Source organism: Muntiacus reevesi, chromosome 9 (assembly GCF_963930625.1).
Source record: "Muntiacus reevesi chromosome 9, mMunRee1.1, whole genome shotgun sequence".
Lineage (NCBI taxonomy): Eukaryota > Metazoa > Chordata > Mammalia > Artiodactyla > Cervidae > Muntiacus > Muntiacus reevesi.
Window position 1 is genome coordinate 63124285 of NC_089257.1, and position 20075 is coordinate 63144359.

At 49.9% G+C, this 20075-nt stretch overlaps 1 protein-coding gene across 1 annotated transcript; it reads right to left on the bottom strand.

The window, feature by feature from the left end:
* Positions 1–3660: 3660 nt before the first annotated feature.
* On the bottom strand, positions 3661–17026 carry IL10RA (interleukin 10 receptor subunit alpha). The gene is made up of 7 exons (XM_065945296.1): positions 16876–17026; positions 14302–14416; positions 13523–13713; positions 12460–12629; positions 11446–11593; positions 9226–9347; positions 3661–6417 (listed from the first exon to the last, which is right to left on the bottom strand). The coding sequence occupies exons 1-7, from the start codon at positions 16940–16942 to the stop codon at positions 5488–5490; spliced, it is 1743 nt and encodes a 580-aa protein (XP_065801368.1). The 5' UTR covers positions 16943–17026; the 3' UTR covers positions 3661–5487.
* Positions 17027–20075: the final 3049 nt, after the last annotated feature.

Genomic DNA, 20075 nt, shown 5'->3' on the forward strand with positions numbered 1-20075 from the left:
AGGACTGTAGCCCTCCAGGCTCCTCTGTCCATGGGGAGCCTCCAGGCAAGAACACTGGAGTGGGTTGCCATGCCCTCCTCCAGGGGATCTTCCCAACCCAGGGATCAAACCCAGGTCTCCGGCATTGCAGGCGGATTCTTTACCGTCTGAGCCACCAGGGAAGCCCATGCTGAAGTATGATTAGTATCAATACCTCTGGTTCCTGTTTCTCTCACTCCAGCCAAACATCAAGTCTTGCCAATTCTCCCTTCAAAAATATCTTTAAAATCTGTCACTTCCTTTCCATTCCTACGGTCCCTGCTCATTCGACTGGATTATCATTTAAACCTCTGGTGTGGAATGAATGCTTGTGGTCCTGCCATTCATCTGTTGATGCCCTAAGCCCTGAAGTGCTGGTATTAGGAGGCAGAACCTTTGGGATGTGCTTAGGGTTAGATGAGGTTGTGAGAATGGAGCCCTCACAATGGAAAGAAGGGTCCTTGTAAGAAGAGGAAGAGAAACCAGAGCTCTCTGCCACCCCTCCTCCATCCCATCCCACTCAGAAAGGAGAAGGAGAAGCACCCATCATGAATCTTTAGCCTCATCTGCAAGTCAGGAAGAGAGCCTTCACCAAGAACTGAATCTGCCAACAGCTTGGTCTTGGATATCCCAGCCTCCAGCACAATGGAAAATAATTTTGTGTTGTTGAAGCCACCCAGCCTACAGTATTTTGTTGTAGCAGCTTGAGCCAATACGTCTCCCGTTCCGTTTCTCTGCCTCTTGCCTTCATCTGCTGTGTGGATAGTAGTGTTTTTCAAGACGCTTCTCAGTGATTATAGTAATATATACTTGTTGTTGAGTAGCTTGGTGATTACCTTCATAACCAGAAGGTGCCCTCCATGGAGCTGTGCATCTTTTGTTCACCACTCTTGACCCAGGGCTGAGTACCACGTTGGGCACATAGTAAGAGGTTACTAATATACTTCTTGAAGAAATGAAATGCTGGTAAAGAATGCCTCCAACCAGTTCTCTCAGCTTTCTTCTTCTTCCCTTCTGACTCAGGCCTTGGGGGCTGACCAGGGTTATCTTTCTGAAACACAAATTTCACTGCACCCAACCCTTCTTTTGTCAGTGTTTACTGGACCCTGTCAGTGTTTACCAGCAACCTTTCTGAATGTTTATGGGAGTAATAACAAAGTTAAGATCAAGCTGATAGTGAGGAAAGGTGTGGTGGATCAGTAATAAAAATGATCATACGTGATTAATACAAATGTTTAAATTGTGGATTAGCTTTAAAAGAAACCCCAAGCCCATAAGCACCACAGGAAATGATGAGTCATGTGTTCCAAGTATCTAGTGTCCTCTAGATTGGGGCTTGATAAAATCAGCCCTAACTGCTAGAGCTACCTCGCTTGGTTACCAGCGTACTGTCCCAGGTGGGCACCATGTTAGCGCCCCCTTCTCTGCTGTTCGCAGGTGGGGCTCAGAGACACACCCCCCACCCCCGCAACCCTCGCTGCCCTGGGGGCTCCATTCAGTGAAATGGGTGGGACTATCTCAGGAGTCGTGTGTGTTCTGTGACCCTGTGTGCATTGGGAGTGGGGTGGAGAGAAATGGAAATCTTTGGGGAAGACAAGGGAGACCCTTTGACCATAGCTATTTACAAACTCAGGAAAGCACAGTTCAATAGAATTTCCTCTTCAGTAGAGTTGACCCATTTCCCCTCTCCTTACTAAGAGGAAGTTCCATTAGCTCATAGACACGCAGAATCTCCCATTCCTCAGCTTGGAAAAGCCCTCACAGGAGGTTTCTCAGTGTCAGAACAGACCAGGCTGTCTCTTGGGGACTTTATTCCAAATTCCTGAGAAGTCTGGCAGCATCTCACCACTGTTTGGAGGAACTCTCTCAGATTCTCCCATGGCCCTGGCTGTGCTGGGTGGTCTGAGCTGAAAAGGGGAGGAGATCCAGCCCAAATTCCCACTCATTCCACATCCTCGGACCCCCTCTCTCCTGAATCTTCATATTCAATGTCTCGGCCAGCCCTCATCCAACCTGCCCCAGGGGCCTTTCCATTTCCAACACTCAGTTCCAGGAGAAAGTGACCAATCTCACACTTCTTACCAATCTGACAAGAAGACCTTTGAGGCAAAAGTCTGAGCAGGTCCCAAACAGTGTGAGATAAGTCAAGTTCTGTGAAGGCGATAGGATCAGTGCTTCCCCAGAACTGGTTAGTTTCTCAGATTAAAGGGGGAAGAGGTGTGGTTGGAGACGACACAGTGGAGCAGAGACGTGGTATCCCTGGCCACCTCCTGGAGGATCCAGGATGTGACAAAGGGCAAAGCATACCCAGACTCAGGCCTCGAGCCCTGGGTCTGCTCCACCCGCTGGGCTGAGCTTGGGGAGAGCCTCAAACCCACATGTGGCTTTTCGGGGAAGGAGGAGGCTGCTTTTAGAATTGAATGCAGATGGCTTCCGCACTTATGAGAAGTACCTCTGGGACACACTTCCAGGTTGGGGGGAGCACTTGGAGGGTTCCAGGGACACCGGGTTTGCTCTCTTCTTGGAAGGGAGGGGGCCATCGGGATCTCCTTTCAAGTTGTCAGAATTCACATCCAAAACACAGTGTTCTCTGTCCCCACGGTTTCCTTTTCAGTCTTCCTAAAGAACTGACTCACTGGAAAAGACCCTGATGCTGGGAAAGATTGAGGGTAGGAGAAGGGGGTGACAGAGTATGAGATGGTTGGATGGCATCACCAACTCAATGGACTTGAGTTTGAGCAAACTCTGGGAGAGAGTGAAGGATAGGGAAGCCTGGTGTGCTGCAGTTCATCGGGTCACAAAGAGTTGGATATGACTTAGTGACTGGACAATTACAACAACAAAGAACCTCTGCATACTCTTTCATTTACATCCATTTTCATTATCTCTCATTATATTACCTAATCTTTACATTATACTATATTATCATTCTTTTTTCTTTTTTTTGGTGGCACCCTGTGACTTATGGGATCTTGGTTCCCTGACCAGGGATCAAACTCGGATCCTTGTCGCTGAAAGCTCAGGGTCCTAACCACTGGACTGCCAGGGAATTCCTTCATTATCTTTGCTTACATTCTCTTTCAACAAATTTGTCATATATTTAATATACATTTTTAAAGATCTCTTTCATTTTCACCAGTTTCCAAGAAAAACTGTTCATTTCCCTTTACAGTTTTTAAAGTCAATAACATACAGTGGAAACCAACACATCATCATAAAGCAATTATCCTCCAATTAAAAATTTAAAAAAAGAAAAACAAAGTCAATGACAGCTACCTTTGCCTGGAATACCACACACCTGGTGGGTGTTAAACTCTTTAAGTATGATCTCATTTAAACCTCCCAACATCCTCATGAGAAATTATTATTCCCATTTTATAGATGAGGAAACAGGGACTTAGTAAGGAATTTGCCCAAGGTCATAGGCAATAAATGGTAACATGAGGAATTAGACCTGATTTGAGTGTGAATCCTCAGTCTTGCTGCCTTAAAGGAACATCACACATCTTATTCATTTTCATCCTTGATCATCAATAACTTGACACTTCTACCAGCCACTGTATCACCGAAATCTGACTGACGTCACACATCCTATTCATTATCATCCTTGATCATCAATAACTTCACACCTCTACCAGCCACTGTGTCATCAGAAATCTGACTTGTTTCCCGAGATTCCTGTGATCCCAACAATTTATTGGAAGAAAAAACATACATCAACTCATTAACAGGGCCTTGTGTTTCAAGCCACATTCGCACTCATGTTCTCAGTGGAACCTTATAAACAAAACAAGTCAGGCAACATTTCCTGGTTTCATAGATGAGGAAAGGTGACTTTCCAAGGTCACAAGGCTAGGAACAGTGAAGTCAGAATGAGAACTCCGAGGCTCTCGAAATGCCCAGAACTCTTTCCCTGTACCACACTGCCTTTTCAATAAATAAACTAAATAAATAAACCTTCCAAGGAAATGCTGAGAAACCCTCCCTCAGACCTATTTCTAGAGGGAGTTATTATTGGACTGGCATCTATGAGCTTCCTGGCAGAGTGGAGGAGCTCTGGCTGGATTCATTGGGCCTGATGTTTATTCCAAGAGTGCCACGTAGAAGGCAGGGCCAAGGATGACCTGGGGGGCATACAGCTTCCCTCCTCACAGGTGCAGACAGATCCCAAACTGACTGTGGGGAAGCAGGGCCCACACCTGCCCCTTCCCTAGGCCCAGGGTCTGGTCATTGTCTCAGCACAATGCCATCTACTCCTGCTACACGGATGAGCCCTCAGCATGGGGGTGTCCCTCGGCCCTCAGCTCTGTGTGGACACGGCTTCCTCCCAGTCCAGCATCATGTGGGGTTGGAGGTGTCACCCCAGAAGCCAGGTTGGCCAACATCCCAGCATGAGACTGAGTCTTTATTTCACAAATGGAATAACCATGGCCCTTTGATAAGTGGCTCAGATGGTAAAGAATCTGCCTGTCATGCAGGAGACAGATTCGATCCCTGGGTCGGGAAGATCCCCTGGAGAAGGGAATGACTACTCTGTCTAATATTCTTGCTTGGAGAATCCCATGGACAGAGGAGCCTGGCAGTTTATAGTCTCCATGGGGTTGCACAGAGTCGGATACGACTGAGCGATGTCCAATTCTGAGAAGTGACTGGTTCAGGCTCACCACATCTGATCACTGGGAGGACAGAGGTCCCAGCCCAGTGCCCTGTCCTGTAGCTGGACATCAGCAGCACCACAAGAGCAGGTCCTAACTCTGACCCTCCTGGGCAGATAAGGTGGTGTTCAAGCCGAGAGAGCCACTGAAGGGCTGTGTTTGGACCAGGACAAACACCCATGGTTTCTCTGGTTCTGTCAGCAAGGTGGTGGGAGCAGCAGGATGAGGGCACTGTGTGACCTGGCCACTCCAAGTGCCCCAGGGGGCTGCTACTCTATTTGCTCGAAAGAGGGTACTGTCTGCAGATGGAATCAAGACATCCCCAGGGTTCTGAGTCAGAAGCCCCCTTTTGGATCTCAGCTCCCTTTGGCTCCTGTTTCCTCCCTCCTCCCCTGCATTGGCGGCCCTGATGCCTCCATCCTCCCAGCCCTCCATCCTGCTGGAGGCTCTCCTGACACATGGACGGCCTAAGCGGGGAGGCCTGGCTCCCTGAGCTGACTTCAGCCTGGTGGCCTCATGATCCCCCTGAGCAAAGAGTCCTTTAAAGCACAGGATGTGTTCCAAGGAGAGGGGAGGTCTCTGCCCTGCTCTTCTCAGCTCTGCCAGAGTCTGCAGGGCCCTGTCTGCAGAGCAGGCCAATGCCACCTATGTATCCTGTGTTAGTCTAGCTTCCTCCTGCCCTGGACACCTACTGGACCTGCTGGGCTTGCAGCAAAGTGCTGGGCTTGCAGCAATTGTGCTTCACTTCTGGCCCCTGGATCCTCTGGGTCCAGGCAGCATGCAGCTGAAATCAAAAGCAAACCCTTAGCCTGCCTCACTCATTTGATTGCAGGCTGGTGATCAGTGGCAGGGTGACCAGGTCTGAGTCAAAACTGCCCAGGAGACCGCCTGGGGCCGGCACACAATCCAGAGGTGCAAGATCATGGGCAAAGCTCCAGTCAGATGTGCCGAGGTTGCCACAGCTGGTCAAGCCCAGGAGTGACCAGTCCTCAGCTGGTTGGTCCCATTGTCCTGCAGGGGTCTGCGAAGGAGCGAGAGTCATTTCAGGGGGGTCCTGTTGCACATAGCCCTTGGCCAGGGCTGGTAGAGGCCAGCCCGCCTCAGTATCCAGGCACGTCCTGAACTGGGGGTCAAGGCACTCTGTTGAGGAAGACTCTTCTTCCAGGCCGCCTGCCTGGGCTGCCTTCTCCTCTGGACACTGCGTCTGTTTCAGGTAGCCTTGGAAGGCCCCTGCCCCTGGGTCTTCTTCCGCAGGCTCCTCAGGTCCTAGGGGACTCACATGGCCCGAAGCTGAGTTACCCTGAGCATGCTCAGGCTGTCCCCTAGAGTTCTGCACCAGGCCAATGCCACTGTCCTCCCGGTCCCGGCTGTCACTCCCCACCTGCAGCTCCCAGCTGGGCTCCACGCCAGGACATAGGCGGGGATCTGGCAAGCAGATCCCACTGTCTGCACTGTTGCTGCTGCCTCCACTACTGCAGCTGTTCTCCAACTCCTGGGGCATCCCCTTTTCCAGAGTCCCCCTGGCCTGGGGGTCGGAGGCAGGGAGGAGGAACTGGGGCTCATCAGTCTGCAGTGATGGCTTGGCACTGTCGAAGCCACTGTCAGTGCTGCCGTGCACATCTGAATTCCTCAGCTCCGGAGTCACCTTGGGGAAGGCCTCCTCGTCCAGGGTGTGGATGGTATCTTGGGTCTCTGGGTGGGAAAACTGGCTGATGAGGCTGAAGGGGCTGGGCTTCTTGAAGACCTGGAGAGGAGAGCGCAGAGTGAGAGGGGCGGGAGGGTCAACGGCAGGAACCCACCCCAGTGCAGCCAGGAGAGGCGAGGGGTTCAGGAGACACTGCTCCAACAGACGGGGCACGGCAGAGCCTGCAGGACAGGTTGCTTGTCCTTTTGGCTTTGTTTCAGAATCGAGTTTTCCTCCTCGTGCAATTCTCTGTTTGACCTAGGCCAGCTACCTAAGAAGCCTGTGTTCTCAGAGCTCAGACAGAATGACAGACAGAATGGGAGGCTGCAAGGAAGGTGAACATTCTCAGGCAGCTCCATCAGCAGTGCTTTTCAAACCCAAGAGCTGGCTGGACCCACTGAGATCTAGAAATGTGTTTCAGACCTTTTTTCCGCCCAGTAGGACCTTGAGTAAGAAACATGTTACATAATAATGTTACATAAGATATAAATAGTGCACAAATATATTACTCATATACTGAAATCAATTTCACAAAATAATACTTATTGTTACTGCCTGTGCATCGTGATCTACTGTATTCTGTCCCATCCTATTCCACGCTATTTATTTCATCTTTTAAAATGCTGGAGGTGAGATACCAAGATCATTTCTCCACTCCCTGAGTGTGACTCTCATAAACACAGCCTGGCTTCAGTGTGGGTCAGTGAACAAGCACAGAACTAGCAGTTGAGGAGGCCCTGCTGCTGCTGCTAAGTCGCTTCAGTCGTGTCCGACTCTGTGCGACCCCATAGACAGCAGCCCACCAGGCTCCCCCGTCCCCGGGATTCTCCCGGCAGAAACACCGGAGTGGGTTGCCATTTCCCTATCCAATGCATGAAAGTGAAAAGTGAAAGTGAAGTCGCTTAGTCCCCATTAATTGCTAATAGTCCCAGGAAGTCACTTAACCCTTCTCCCCCTAGCTCTTCTGCCCCAGTTGCACTGGAGTTCCTTCTGCTCTAGACAGTGCTGCCTCAGGGCCTTTGGACAGGGTACTCCTGCTTGGAATACTCTTCCCCAAACATTTTGTATGACTGTATCCTTCTTATCATTCAGGTCTTGGCTCAGATGTCATCTCCTCAGAGAGGCTTTCCCGATTTCCCCTCTTCCTATCAACCTTGTTTATTTATTCCTAGCACTTAGTTTCTGGAGTTATTTTTTGTTTTCTGTGCTCCCACATGTATATACACAGATATGCTCAATCCCTACACCCAACAAAATATTCACAAGCTCCTGAGGGTGGGAGTTGTCTGTTCTCATTGGCCACTCTATTCCCAGAGCTGCTTAAACTGAGCTGGCACACAGCAGGCACTCCTAAGGTTTACAGACTGACTTATTGACTCACTGATGCACATCTAGACCCCTTTGTACGTGATGACTCTAATGCAACTCTTACTGGTTGGATCCCTATTAATATCACATAGCTTGGTGACTAGGATGTACATTCTGAGCCAGACTTTCCGGGTTCAAATTCCAGCTTTGCCTCTTATCAGCTGTGTTATCTAGGCCAAGGTTTGTACTAAAGTTAATAGTTGATTTAATTCTCTGATCCAAATGTTCAGAAGGAACAAAAAAACTATAGATTGCTTGTCACCTCCTTTGGCATTTTTGCATCTATGTCTATGTCTATTTCACTGTTTCCATTAAAGTTAATAGTTGATTCATTGGCTGTCCATCCAGACCTAATCAAGCCTCTTGGGCCCACCTACTCAACTGCTTTCCATACAACACTTTGCGTGTTGTAGATGCTTGGTAACTGTAGTTCCGTTGCCCACTCTCTTACTAGATGTCTTTCCTCAAACTCAACTAAGACACTTCTATCTAGTGGTCCTCTCCCACTGCTCTGCTTTCCAGTCACCCATCCCTGAGGGCAGGCCCCACGGTGCGCTCACCAGGTAGCTTCACCCCGCTTCTCCCCGCTCTATGCCCATCCCGGAATTCTTACTCAAGATCATTTCAGAGGGCCTTTGCCACTTGCCTTATTTTCCCTAGAGATCCTGGGAACCCTGCAGAAGGTTACCTTCCATCTGTGAGCTTCCCTGGGCTCCTGTCTCCCTGACAGAGCCCACCCTTCTAGCTGAGTCGTTGACCATCCCAATAATGTCAGTTGTGGGGACCACCTTTGGTCCACTCTGAATCCCAGGCCAGAGATGGACTGAGGTCTGGAGACGCTGCTCAATGGGACAAGTTGAATTTCAGAGGCTGACTGACTACAAGTCAGCATCTGTCAGCACTGTGCAGTCAGAGGAGACCCACCCCCGCCCCTCCCAGGAAGGGCTGGAGATGCTGCTTCCTCCAGGAAGCCCTCCTCTCAGCATCCTCTCCACGCTGCTCTCTCTACCCTGACCACAGCCCCTTGTCTTCCTCTTCCAGAGCACTCAGCACAGCCTCTAGGGATGGGCAAGGCTGGGCTCTGGCCTTGACTCTTGCTGGCTGTGGGGCTCTTTGCATGTAATGATCTCTTTCTGCCTCAGGTCCCTCTGTTGTAAAGTGAGTCTTGTAACTGCCTGTCCCCGAGGTACTAATGCCCAGGGGCTGGTCTGCGGCCAGTTATCAGCAAATAGTAACAAAATGGCGTGAGGCGGGTTGGAATTACTGTGTTTTTTCTGGGTCACTACAAGGCAACATTCTCTGTACTGGGCTTGGCATTCAAGTTCTCCCTCCGACCCCATGGTGCTTGATGAAGGTGCCTCTGATAACATCAGGGCTGAGGGTATGGACTGCCTGGGAGGGTGTGCCCTGCCTCTAGGAGTCCTGGGAGGACTCCTAGGGAAGCTGGGAAGGTGGGGCTGGGAAGGAAGGATGGGGCAGTGGCCTCTGTGCAAGACTCACCAAGACAGCAGGCAGCTTCCCCCGGCGCCGCAGATATAGCTGGAAGGTCAGACAGAAGGCCAAGGCTCCATAGAGTAGCAGGACGAACGTGAAAAAGATGCTGAGGTTGGTCACTGTGAAATCTACAGGGTCCAGAGAGATGCGTTTGTAGGCCATGGGATGTGGAGGGGCGGTCCCCACGGCCCCTCTCAGGAGCCTCTCAGTGAGTGGCCAAGTAACCACCTCTCAACCCCTTAGGCTACCTCAAGGCCACAACTCTGGAGGCCACCACTACATTCTTATTTTTGTTTTCAACTGTGGCATGCAGAGCCTAGTTTCCTGACCAGGGATTGAACCTAGGCCCCCTGCACTGGGAGTGAGGAGTCTAAACCACTGTACCACCAGGGAAGTCCCTGGATTCTTGGGAATCCCTGCCTGACTTTCCAACCTCCACCCTGAAGGATCTCTCACTAGATACATGGGCTCTGCTGCCAGTCTTTGCACAGAACTCACATGATGGCAGACACAGCTCTGGCAGGCTGGCACAGCAGGTAAGAAGGGCGGCTTTGGGAGCAGTCAGACCTGGGTTCTAATCCCAGGTCTACCACTTACTAGCTGTGAGGCTGTGGACAAATTACTCAGTATTTCTGAGCCTTAGTTTTACCATCTACAAAATGGGCACAATAATAGTGCCGACCTCACATGTGGCTGTGAAGTACACAGCATTTATCATCTACCAAGCCCTTTAAAACAGCCCCCGCCCCAATCTGCAGTTTCAGTTACCTGTGGTCCAAAAACATTACATGGGTGATTTCCAGAAATCAATAATTGATAAGTTAAATCATGCGCCATTCTGAGTAACCTGAAATCTCATGATGTCCCACTCTCTATCACTCTGTCCCACCTGGGACACAAATCCTCCCTTTGTCCAGAAGATCCTGCCTGTAAGTTACTTAGGGGCTGCCTCAGATGGGTGGTTGTGGTATTCAGTGTTTTGGTCCAAGTAACCCTTATTTTACTCAATCATGGCCCCAAAGTGCAAGGGTAATGATGCTGGCAATTTGGACATTCTCTTAACTTAAAATTATCTTTAATTTAATTGATAAACTAAACTCTGTCATATGTATGTATGTACAAGAAAAAACAGTATATATCCATGATTGCAGGGCCGCCACTGGGGGTCTTGGAACGTATGCCCTGGAAATAAGGGGGGACTACAATACTTATGTGATCTGATTCCTAGTCTTACCTTAAGAGGTAAATACTATTACTGTCCTTATTTTTATAGACTAGCACCCTGAGGCCCAGAGAGGTTAAGTAAGTTGCCCAAGGTGATATATTGCATAAGTGGTGAGGCTGAGATTTGAACCCAGACCTGTACACAAAACTATTTCTGTATTAGTGAGCAGATGCTGAAAAAGTCTGTAAGGCCACCTGGCACAGAGATGGTGCCTTGCTCTGCTTCAGTGACAGTGCGGCTTAAATAACAACCAGCTTGTAAGTGTCTGCCACAAATTGAAATGTGCTGTAGTAAAGCAAGGAGTCCCTCTGGTCATTGCTGGACGCTGCCCCCACTGGACCAGGCACTCTCCCAGCCCACTGACTGTGACATTACCCGCCAGGCACTCGACATACACTGTCCTAAGTAGCTAGGTGCAGCCTCCTCTTGCCAGGCCCTGTCTTCCTAGGCAGACTGTAAGATCGTTGCGGGCAAAACCATGACCTTCACACCCCATACTCCCATGCCCGCCACCCCCGCCCCCACCCCACCCAGCACTTGGTTGGGAGCCTGGAACAGTGTCTGCTGACTTTTGTAACTGCAGAGAAGAGCCAGCTCAGTTCTGCTTCCTCTGGGTGGGGGTGGGGTGGGTGGGGGAGGGCAGGGAAAGTTCTGAGAAGCCCTTGGGGTCCCCGGCTCCATTCAGCTGAGGACTGTGACAAACAGGAACCATCAGAGCTGACTGAGCGGGGCTGGGAAGGGCTCCTGGGAGCTTAGCTGGGCTCCGGTGGAAGCAGCCGGGAGACCTGGCGCTGTGACCACAGCCTGGAAGTCGATTACAGGTACTGAGCCTCAGTTCCCGTATCTCTAAAATCGGGACAACAGGAGCTCTTTCACCGGGGCTGGGTGAGGATGGAGGGCTGTGCTGGCGGGTGGGGGCCAGCACAGTACCCCTCGGCGGCAGCCTTGCCTCCTTCCCTCCTGCCTCCCTCCTCCCAGGACAGCAGCCCCAGCCAACTCACACTGCGAGGTGAGCAAGATGCACTCTTCCTTGGACCAGACCTCCTTGTTCACTCGGGAGCCGACAGACGGTTTCACCCTGACACAGAACTCTCCCACCCCTCTCGGCACTGGGAGTTTGAAGCTTTCATTTTTGACCTTGCCATGGGACTGAAATGAAAACAACCAGAGCAATAAACATGATATCCTTGTTCCACGGCACATGAGAGCCAGAGGGGCCTTTAGAGATACTCTAAAGCACTGGAAGTCTACCTCCTTCAGTGTTCTTTTTCTAAGCTGACAAACCCTGCTTTATCAATGCAGTCCAAGATCTCTGTGATTACCATGATTTATTTTGTACTAAAAGAGAAAAGGAAGTGTTTTATAGATACTGAGGACTTTCCCAGAACGGGCTGGAGTCAACTGTGGTGGAAACGGATGCATGCATGCATGCATGCTAAGTTGATTTAGTCATGTCTGACTCTTTGTGACCCCATGGACTATAGGCCACCAGGCTTCTCTATCCATGAGATTCTCCAGGCAAGAATACTGGAGTGGTTTGCGGTGCCCTCCTCCAGGGGATCTTCCCGAACCAGGGATCGAACACACCTCTCCTACATCTCCTGCAGGAGGGTTATTTATGACTGGGCACCACCTGGGAAGCCCGTGGTGGATAGGTAAGAAGATGGATTTTGTGGTTCCAGGTCTCTCCCTTATGGGAGTGTGCTTAGAGGGCCTCCTGGAGACTCATTTCCCCAGCTATAAAAGAAAATAAAGTCTCCACCTACAAGAGGTTTGGAAACCATAGCTATACAATGCCCCCACTGTAGTCATACAATGTCCCACAGACACCTCGCAGGCACTGTCTTCCCTGCGACCTGGCAGAAGCACATACTTGAGGACTGAGGCCATCTCAACCCTCCCTCCCCATCCACCTCCGCCATGCAACCTCCCTCGACCCTGCAGGTAAAGTTCCCAAGGGGAGGACAAAAGGCACTTCCGGTGACAGGGGAGACTGAGCATAGAGAATCTCATACCTCATAGTGTCCTGGTACCTTGCGAACCTCAATCTGGTACTCCCGGAAGTTGTGGAAGATGTTTTCATACGTGTCACCTTCAGGGGCCACCTCGGGCCTGGGGAGCTGGATGGCCCCAACGATGTTACCGTTGTGCATCTCCAGCTTCACGCTGGCAACCGTCAGAGTCACTGGGTGGGGAGACAGAACCATGAGGCCGCTGGGCCGGGCAGGGCCTGGGCACGCCATCCATCCCTGGCCTCCAAGGTCAAACTCTTCCCACTCTAAAACCTGTATTACAGGTCTCCCAACCTGGCAGCACATAAGGAATTTCTGGGGTAGAGTGCAAAAAACAGATGCCTGGACCCACTCAAGACACAGTGCATCTGAATTTTGGAAGCGGGGCCCTGGCAACATCTATTTTAAACACACTCCTTAGTCATGTTTCTGCAGCTAGTGAAGTACCGCCCTGTGAACAGGCATTTGGGAGACAGTGACCTCCTAGAGCATCATTCTGACTTCTGCAGAGTAGGCTTGCCATACACAAGAGTACAGTCAGCCCCAATCTGCAGAATGAACGAATCCTATCACATTTGGGGCTTATTATCCTTTTTGGTACTCTCTGCAGAGAGAAACTCCCAACTTGGTTTCAGTAGCACTTCACTGCTTCAAAGCCCCACACCCTGATCTCAGGGAGTTCTTCCCTAAAGGCAGCAGGACCAGATTAAAATTCTGCCTATTGTTTGTGGCCCAATGCTGAGTGCTTACGGATTCACTTCCTCTCCCAGAACCCTACAAGTATACCAATCTGGCCCTCATGATTCAGCTGTTCCAACTAACCCCAAGACTTCTCTTCTGTAGGATAAACAACTTCAGTTCCCTTTTAAATCTTGAACAACTTGGCTATTTTCATCTAAACTTTCTCCAAAGTCCTGACTCAGATTTCTTTGAGCAACTAAATCCCTCACTAGAAAGCCAGGTGGATGTGGCAGGCTACGGGAACAGACAGCAAAGGTCTAGACTAGAGTTTCTGGCTGGTAAGGAGCCTGAAAGCCATGCTCCAGGCCCAGGGGAGGAGAAGCACCTTCATCCATGGAGAAGCGGGTTTCAGGAAAGGTCCAGTTGGAATGCTGGCTTCCGTCCACTGCCCGGACTCTGGCTCGGTAACCGTTGCTGCGGTACAGGTCCAGGGTCTCCATGGTGACATCACAGGACATCACCAGCATCTGGCTACAGCTCAGGATGCGCTTCCAGTAGGTGGGCTCTACTCCATACCTGCGAGAGAGCAGGGTAGGCATGGGGAGAGGAACTTGTGCTTCAACCTACCTCCTTTAGGAGGGAAGCAAGGGGCCAGGGGAGAGCTCAAATGACAATACAGCCCTCAGGGTATTCCCTCTAGTATGGGGTATCCAGTTGCAAGGGGATCTCCCTTGGTTCTGGGGCTCTGAGTCAGTTTCTCTGTGGTCCAGAAAACTCTCAGATTGGAATATGAGTAGCTCAAATGCCAACTCCTTCAGGAAGACTTGCTACTACTCTCTGCAACACAGCCCACTTCCTTCCTTCTCCCAATTTCATCTGCAGTCCTTGGGGCTTCCTTGTTCTCCAATTGTCTTATGGACGCTTTTCCTGTTTTTCCAACAAGAGGGTAAAGGCTTGGCTTTCTCATCCCAAGCTCCCAGTATACTGCTCGGCACACATGAGACTTGATCAGTACTTGTCAACTGATGGATATGTGCCAGGGTCCCTCCTGGTGTCATTTCAGTAACAAGGCAGGTATCTTCCCACGATAGGGGGGTGGAAGGGGATGCAGTCTTCCACTTCCTCACTCATCTAACTCCTTTCTCCACACTCCTTTTTGCTTACCTCAGGAGCTCCACTTCATAATAGGTACTTTCAGACGGATTTGGGATGGGTGTCCAGTAGAGGACATGGTGGAAAAACTCTGCTTCAAACCACACAGAAGGAGGTCTGGGCAGTTCTGTCCAAAGAGAGGAGAGTGTCAGTACTAGATGTAGCAGAGCCTCCCCTGACCCACCCCGGGGAAGAGATGCTGCTACAGATGGCTGCAAGCATTCTGCCTGCCTGCGAAGTTGCTTCAGTTGTGTTCCACTCTTTGGGACTCTATGGGCTGTATCCTGCCAGGCTCCTTTGTCCATGGGATTCTCTAGGCAAGAATACTGGAGTGGGTTGCTATGCCCTCCTCCAGGGGATCTTCCCAACCCAGGGATTGAACCCATGTCTCTTAAGTCTCCTGCATTGCAGGCGGATTCTTTACCACTGAGTCCCCAGGGAAGCCCAAGCATTCTAACACCTCCCATTTATTGAGCACTCAGCTAAGTACTTTACATATACTGTGTCTCATTTAATAACCACAGTAGTCATACAAGGTAAGCATCTATTACCCCAAGTTTACTAGAGAAACAATGAAGGTTCAGAGATTTTAAGTGACTTGCCCAAGGTCAGTGGGGATATTAAGGGGTAGAATGGGCCCTTGAATCCAGATGGATCTTATCCCAGAGCTAATGTGTCCTTAAATCACCATGCTGAGCTATCTGGGATCAAAAGCAGAAGTGAGAAGAGACAAGCTGAGTGTGATGCATTCCAGGCAAGAAGGTAGGGGCAGAGGGTTAATCTCTGCCCACCATGAGCTCTCAGATGAGCTGGTCCCTGGCTGTGCCCAATCCCTGCGTCTGCTTCAGCCCCATCCCAAGGTCTGCTTCCCATCCCCACATCAGGTTCCCACTCTGGCCCCAGTTCTGGCCTTAACCCAAGGCCCCCCTCTCTGGAGTTCTTTGGTACACAGATATCCTCCTCATTGGCATCAATCTGTTTCTCTTCACAGAAGCCCAAGTTGAGTAGCTGCCCCATCCCCAGCTTCCAGGAGAGCTTTACTGCAGCCAGATATCCAGGCTCAGCCTGAGTACAACAAATAGTCCTGATCCTAGACTGGGCTGAGGACGTTTCCAAAAAGAACTGGCACCCTTGGCTCCAACGTGAGATGTGTGTGTGTGAGTCGCTCAGCTGTGTCAGACTCTTTGAGACCCCATGGACTGTAGCTTGCCAGGTTCCTCTGTCCATGGAATTCTCCAGGCAAGAATACTGGAGTGGGTTGCCATTTCCTCCTCCAAGGGATCTTCCTGAACCACGGATTGAACCCTCATCTCCTGCATTGCAGGCAGATTCTTTACCACCTGAGCCACCAGGGAAGATACTAAATACCAAAGCCTCTCTCCACCTCCTGTCTTCCCCTCCCTCCTCCACACACCATTCATCAAGGAAAATTAACTTCAAGAGCTGCAAACTAGCACTTGCTAGTGTGACTTGGGCAAATCATTTAACCTAGCAGAAATCTTCTCATTTGTAAGAATGCGATAAATACAACTACTTTAAGAGTCGTGCAATAAAGATTTGCCCTTTAAGTGCAATGAAGCATGTCAAGGCCAATGCCAACACCCAGTTCCTCTTCTCTCCCCAATCCCTTAATGTCTCTGCATCTGACAGCGACTCCCAGGCTGCCCTGGTTCTCCAACTTCTCATCATCTCTCTAATAATGCTTCTTTTTTTTTTCTGACTGTCGTTCTCACTTAGAAAGCACATCTTGCTTTCTTTCTTATACTGTCTTCGATCCTCAAGTCTGTTTCTCAATTTCAGAACAATATATGGAAAGTGAAAAGTACAGTGGGTCTCTGTGGTGTTTGGGCTGCACATCCCCAGCTCAGCTCTCGATCACGTGACCGGTGACCTCATGCTTTACTTCATATTCTGGCTGTCTCCCTGCTCTCTCTGCCTCTGTTCCTGGGACTCCCCGCCCTTTCATTCTCTCCCTTAAATGCAGAAACTTTCCAGGACATCTGGCTGTGTTAGAACTAAAGGGTAACAGTAGGGAGGAAGAGGCAGGTGGCAGTGGGAATGCTTTGGGGGCTAAAGGAGGAGAACGGATGATACGATGGGGGTGACAGGTGATGGTGGAGGAAAAGAGTTGAGGGGTGACATGGCCCGGGGGAAGAAACAGGTTAATCGGAGAACTAAGGGAAAGTAGTTAGACTGAGATCAAAGTAATTTCCCAGAGGGACCACCAGTCCCATAATCTGAACCAGAACAACAAAAGAGTCAGGGCTAAATTTATGACTCACCGGGACGTGGGTGGGCAGTGAGTTGAGGGCGGGGGGTGGTCATTCAACTTCTCTACCCACACTTCCCCACTACCCCACTCAATCTCAGCCTGTTAGACGTCTACAACGTGTGAGCCCGAGACTCAGGCTTGCCAGAACGCAGGAGATTCGGGGAGAGGGGAGATTAATGGGCGGCTCTCTCCACAGAAGGCCGGTCAGTCAGACGGGGTTCTCCGTGGGAGGCAGAACTTTAATGCACAGTTGACAACCAGTGGAAGAGGGAGCGGGATGGGCGCGGAGGGCGAGGCTAGACCCAGATCCTTACCGTGCGCGCGGGAGCCGAGGAGCAGGCTGAGGAGCGCCGCCAGCTTCACTATCTGGCGCGGCAGCATCCTGGGCGCACCGCATTCTCCCGTGTCGGGGCCAAAGCCGGAGCCGAGAAGCTCGCCTCCGGCAGCGACTCTACTCGGCTGCGACTGAAACCTCAGCCTGGCGAGTCCGCTCACGCCCCGAGAGGCTGACGTTAGAAGGGCGGGGCCTCGAGACGCCCCGCCCACACGCCGCTGCGTCAAGGAGTCGAGCCTGTCGCCCAGTGCGCCGACGGCCCGAGCTGGTGGAGAGGAAGCTGGGGAGCGCCAGGGAGGGGTCTTGCTTTCCCCGGCCGGGACCGGCTTTGGTCAACTCTCACCTTCCTCACCTTCCGGGGCCTCTAGTGCAATCGAGTGAAAGCAATCTGGGTAGCCTGGAGGGGTGTGTGTGTTTGTGTGTGTTTTGGGGCACAGCTTCGGGCAAGGGGGTAGGTTGCCACAGGAGCAAGGCGAGGGACAGCCCCGTGGGCGCGGAAGGTGGGGTGAGGGTGTCAGAGCAAATTGTACGGAGGAGTTGGGGAAGGAGATTGTGCTCAGGGAATGTGTGAGAGGACAGGTGTGTGTGAGCCTTGGCATTGCCAAATACCTTGGTGTAGGGCTCTGAGCTAAACCTACGGTAACATAGGCAGCCTCCTACCTGCGTAGTGTTTTCGAAGGGGTGCTCATGACGTCTTCCAGACTTTTTTGGTTCCCCTCACCTGCCTGAAATCTCATGTTACCACCCCCACACCCACTCCAAATCACTGCAGATGGTGACTGCAGCCATGAAGTTAAAAGATGCTTGCTCCTTGGAAGGAAAGCTATGACACACCTAGATTGTATTAAAAAGCAGAGACATCATTTTGCTAACAAAGGTCTGTATACTCAAAGCTATGGTTTTTCCAGTAGTCATGTGCAGATGTGAGAGTTGGATCATAAAGAAGGCCAAGCGTGGAAGAATTGATGCTTTCAAACTTTGGTGCTGAAGAAGACTCTTGAGAGTCCCTTGGACAGCAAGGAGATCAAACCTCAATCCTAAAGGAAATCAACCCTGAATATGCTGAAGCTGAAGCTCCGATCCTTTGGCCACCTGATATGAAGAGCTGATTCACTGGAAAAGACCCTGATGCTGGGAAAGATCGAAGGCCAAAGGAGAAGGGGGCAGCAGAGGATGAGAACCTGGCTTGATAGCATAACTGACTTAATGGGCATGAATTTGAGCAAACTCCGGGAGATATAGACAGGGAAGCCTAGCATGCTGCAGTCCATGGGGTCACAAAGAGTCGGACACGACTTGGTGACTGAACAGCAGTGCTCTGGGAGAACTGGGTAAACATCGTCAGTCACTCATATCTCTGTCAATTGGCTCATCTGAGACTTTGCTCCAGGTGCATAGAAGATAATCAGAGTATGGGGGACAAATTGTCCACTTCACCTCTGTGGTTCAGACTGTGTGTGTGCGGAGGGGGGGCATGGAAGTACAGTCCTGCCTCTAAGAGTCTACCTTGGGACTAGAAAGACATCATTTTCTGATAGTGGTCATTGAAGGTCAGGGATGCACCAGCCACATAGATAGTGGAGAGTGATATATGCAAGCCCAGTAGGACATATGGTCAGTCAAGGTCACCTTAAGTGGCCAGCTCTTGTTTTCACACTTTCACATCAGCACAGAGGATAAGAGTCCCAGAGTTTTTAATGCATGAGGATATTTTTTGCATCCTCTGCTGCTCAACTGAGATATTGAAAGATGGCCAGTTGCTCACAAGTACCAAGGCATGACCCAAGGGTGTGGCTACTGTCTGAAATGACGTATTAGTTCCCGTTGACCTTTATAAGGAGGCATATTCTATACAGTGTCTTTCTAAACTTTTCTTTACTTTTAGTTTTGTGTTGAGTTGTAAGAGTTTCCAAGTCTATACTCCCCTCACCAGTTTAAGAAGGATCAGGATTGTTAATTCATTATTTTTTTCTTAATGCATTCTTATGACATACATTTACTGCAGATCATTATGTGCCTGGGGATATTATGTGCCTGCACATTGTTGAGGCTGAGGATAAAATGGTGATGAAAACAAGGTCCCTTCCCCCAAAAAATGAACACTCAGCTAGAGACAGAAAGTAAACAGAGATTTTTAACATGCTGTGGTAAGTGTTCTGGGAAGGGAAGTACAGCTCACATGGGGACACAGGAAACAGACACTCTACCACGACTGTGGTTGAGGATAAGGAAGGCTTCCTGGAGGAGGTGACATCTACACTGAGACCTGAGGAATCAGTAGGAGGTGGCTGGGTGAAGAAGAGACAGAGTTTTCAGACAGAGGGAAGTATTTGCTTAGGTAAGAGGGAATGTGGCATTTTTAAAAAGCATCCTGTAAAGTGGGTAAATTAACATCCCTAATTTAAAAAAAGGAAACCACCATAACTGACATAATTTAATGTTTTGCTTGGGGCAGAGTCAGCAGTTGAATGTAGACTATTCCAGTGTATCCTGGTGCCTCAAAGAAAGCACCTAGAACAGGAATTGTATCAGATGTATGATTGCCATATCGTTTTCTTTTAAGAAATTCAGTGTTTATTCTGGTTTGTATTCAGTTTTCAATCTCAGTGTTGTGAAAAGTCCAGCTGAGGTTCAGTGATTTCTGGTATTCATATCAGTACCAATAGAAAGTAATTATATCTTTTATGTACTGAGGTCTTACTGTGTATCAGTCCTTCTGCTAAATACTTAATATATCCGAGACTGGCTAGATGGTTAGCAATCCCATTTCCTCTTTCTGGATACACATGACAGCTAAATCTCCTAGTTTGCCTTGCAATTAGGTGGAACATGTGACTGGGGTTTAACCAATGTAGAGTTGAATTGATGGGAGCTATTTCCTGGCCTGGCCTCTTCACTCTGTCTTTGCTATTCTGTCAGCCAGTGGAGAGGGCTGATTGGAGGACTTCAAGGGAATGGAAGGAACTTGGGTCCTTGAACTTGGGTTCAACTTGAGAACTTGGGTCCTCTCACCTCTTGGGGGAGAGCTATACAGGAAAGACACCCAATGTACATTAGCCCTTGACTTGAGTGAGTAATGACCTCTTACTGTATCTAGTCACAAGATTTTGGAATTTTTGTTATAGCAGCTAATGTTAACTACTCTGATTGAGGCTCAAATATTGTCTCATTTGATCCTTA

Bases quoted from the DNA above. Each gene is read 5' to 3' on its own strand.
- IL10RA (XM_065945296.1), bottom strand. From the start codon at position 16,942: ATGCTGCCGCGCCAGATAGTGAAGCTGGCGGCGCTCCTCAGCCTGCTC. The intron at 14,417-16,875 runs GTAAGGATCTGG...CTCTTTGGACAG, and splicing joins CCTCGGCTCCCGCGCGCACG to AACTGCCCAGACCTCCTTCT. The intron at 12,630-13,522 runs GTGCTTCTCCTC...CTCCCCACCCAG, and splicing joins CCGCTTCTCCATGGATGAAG to TGACTCTGACGGTTGCCAGC.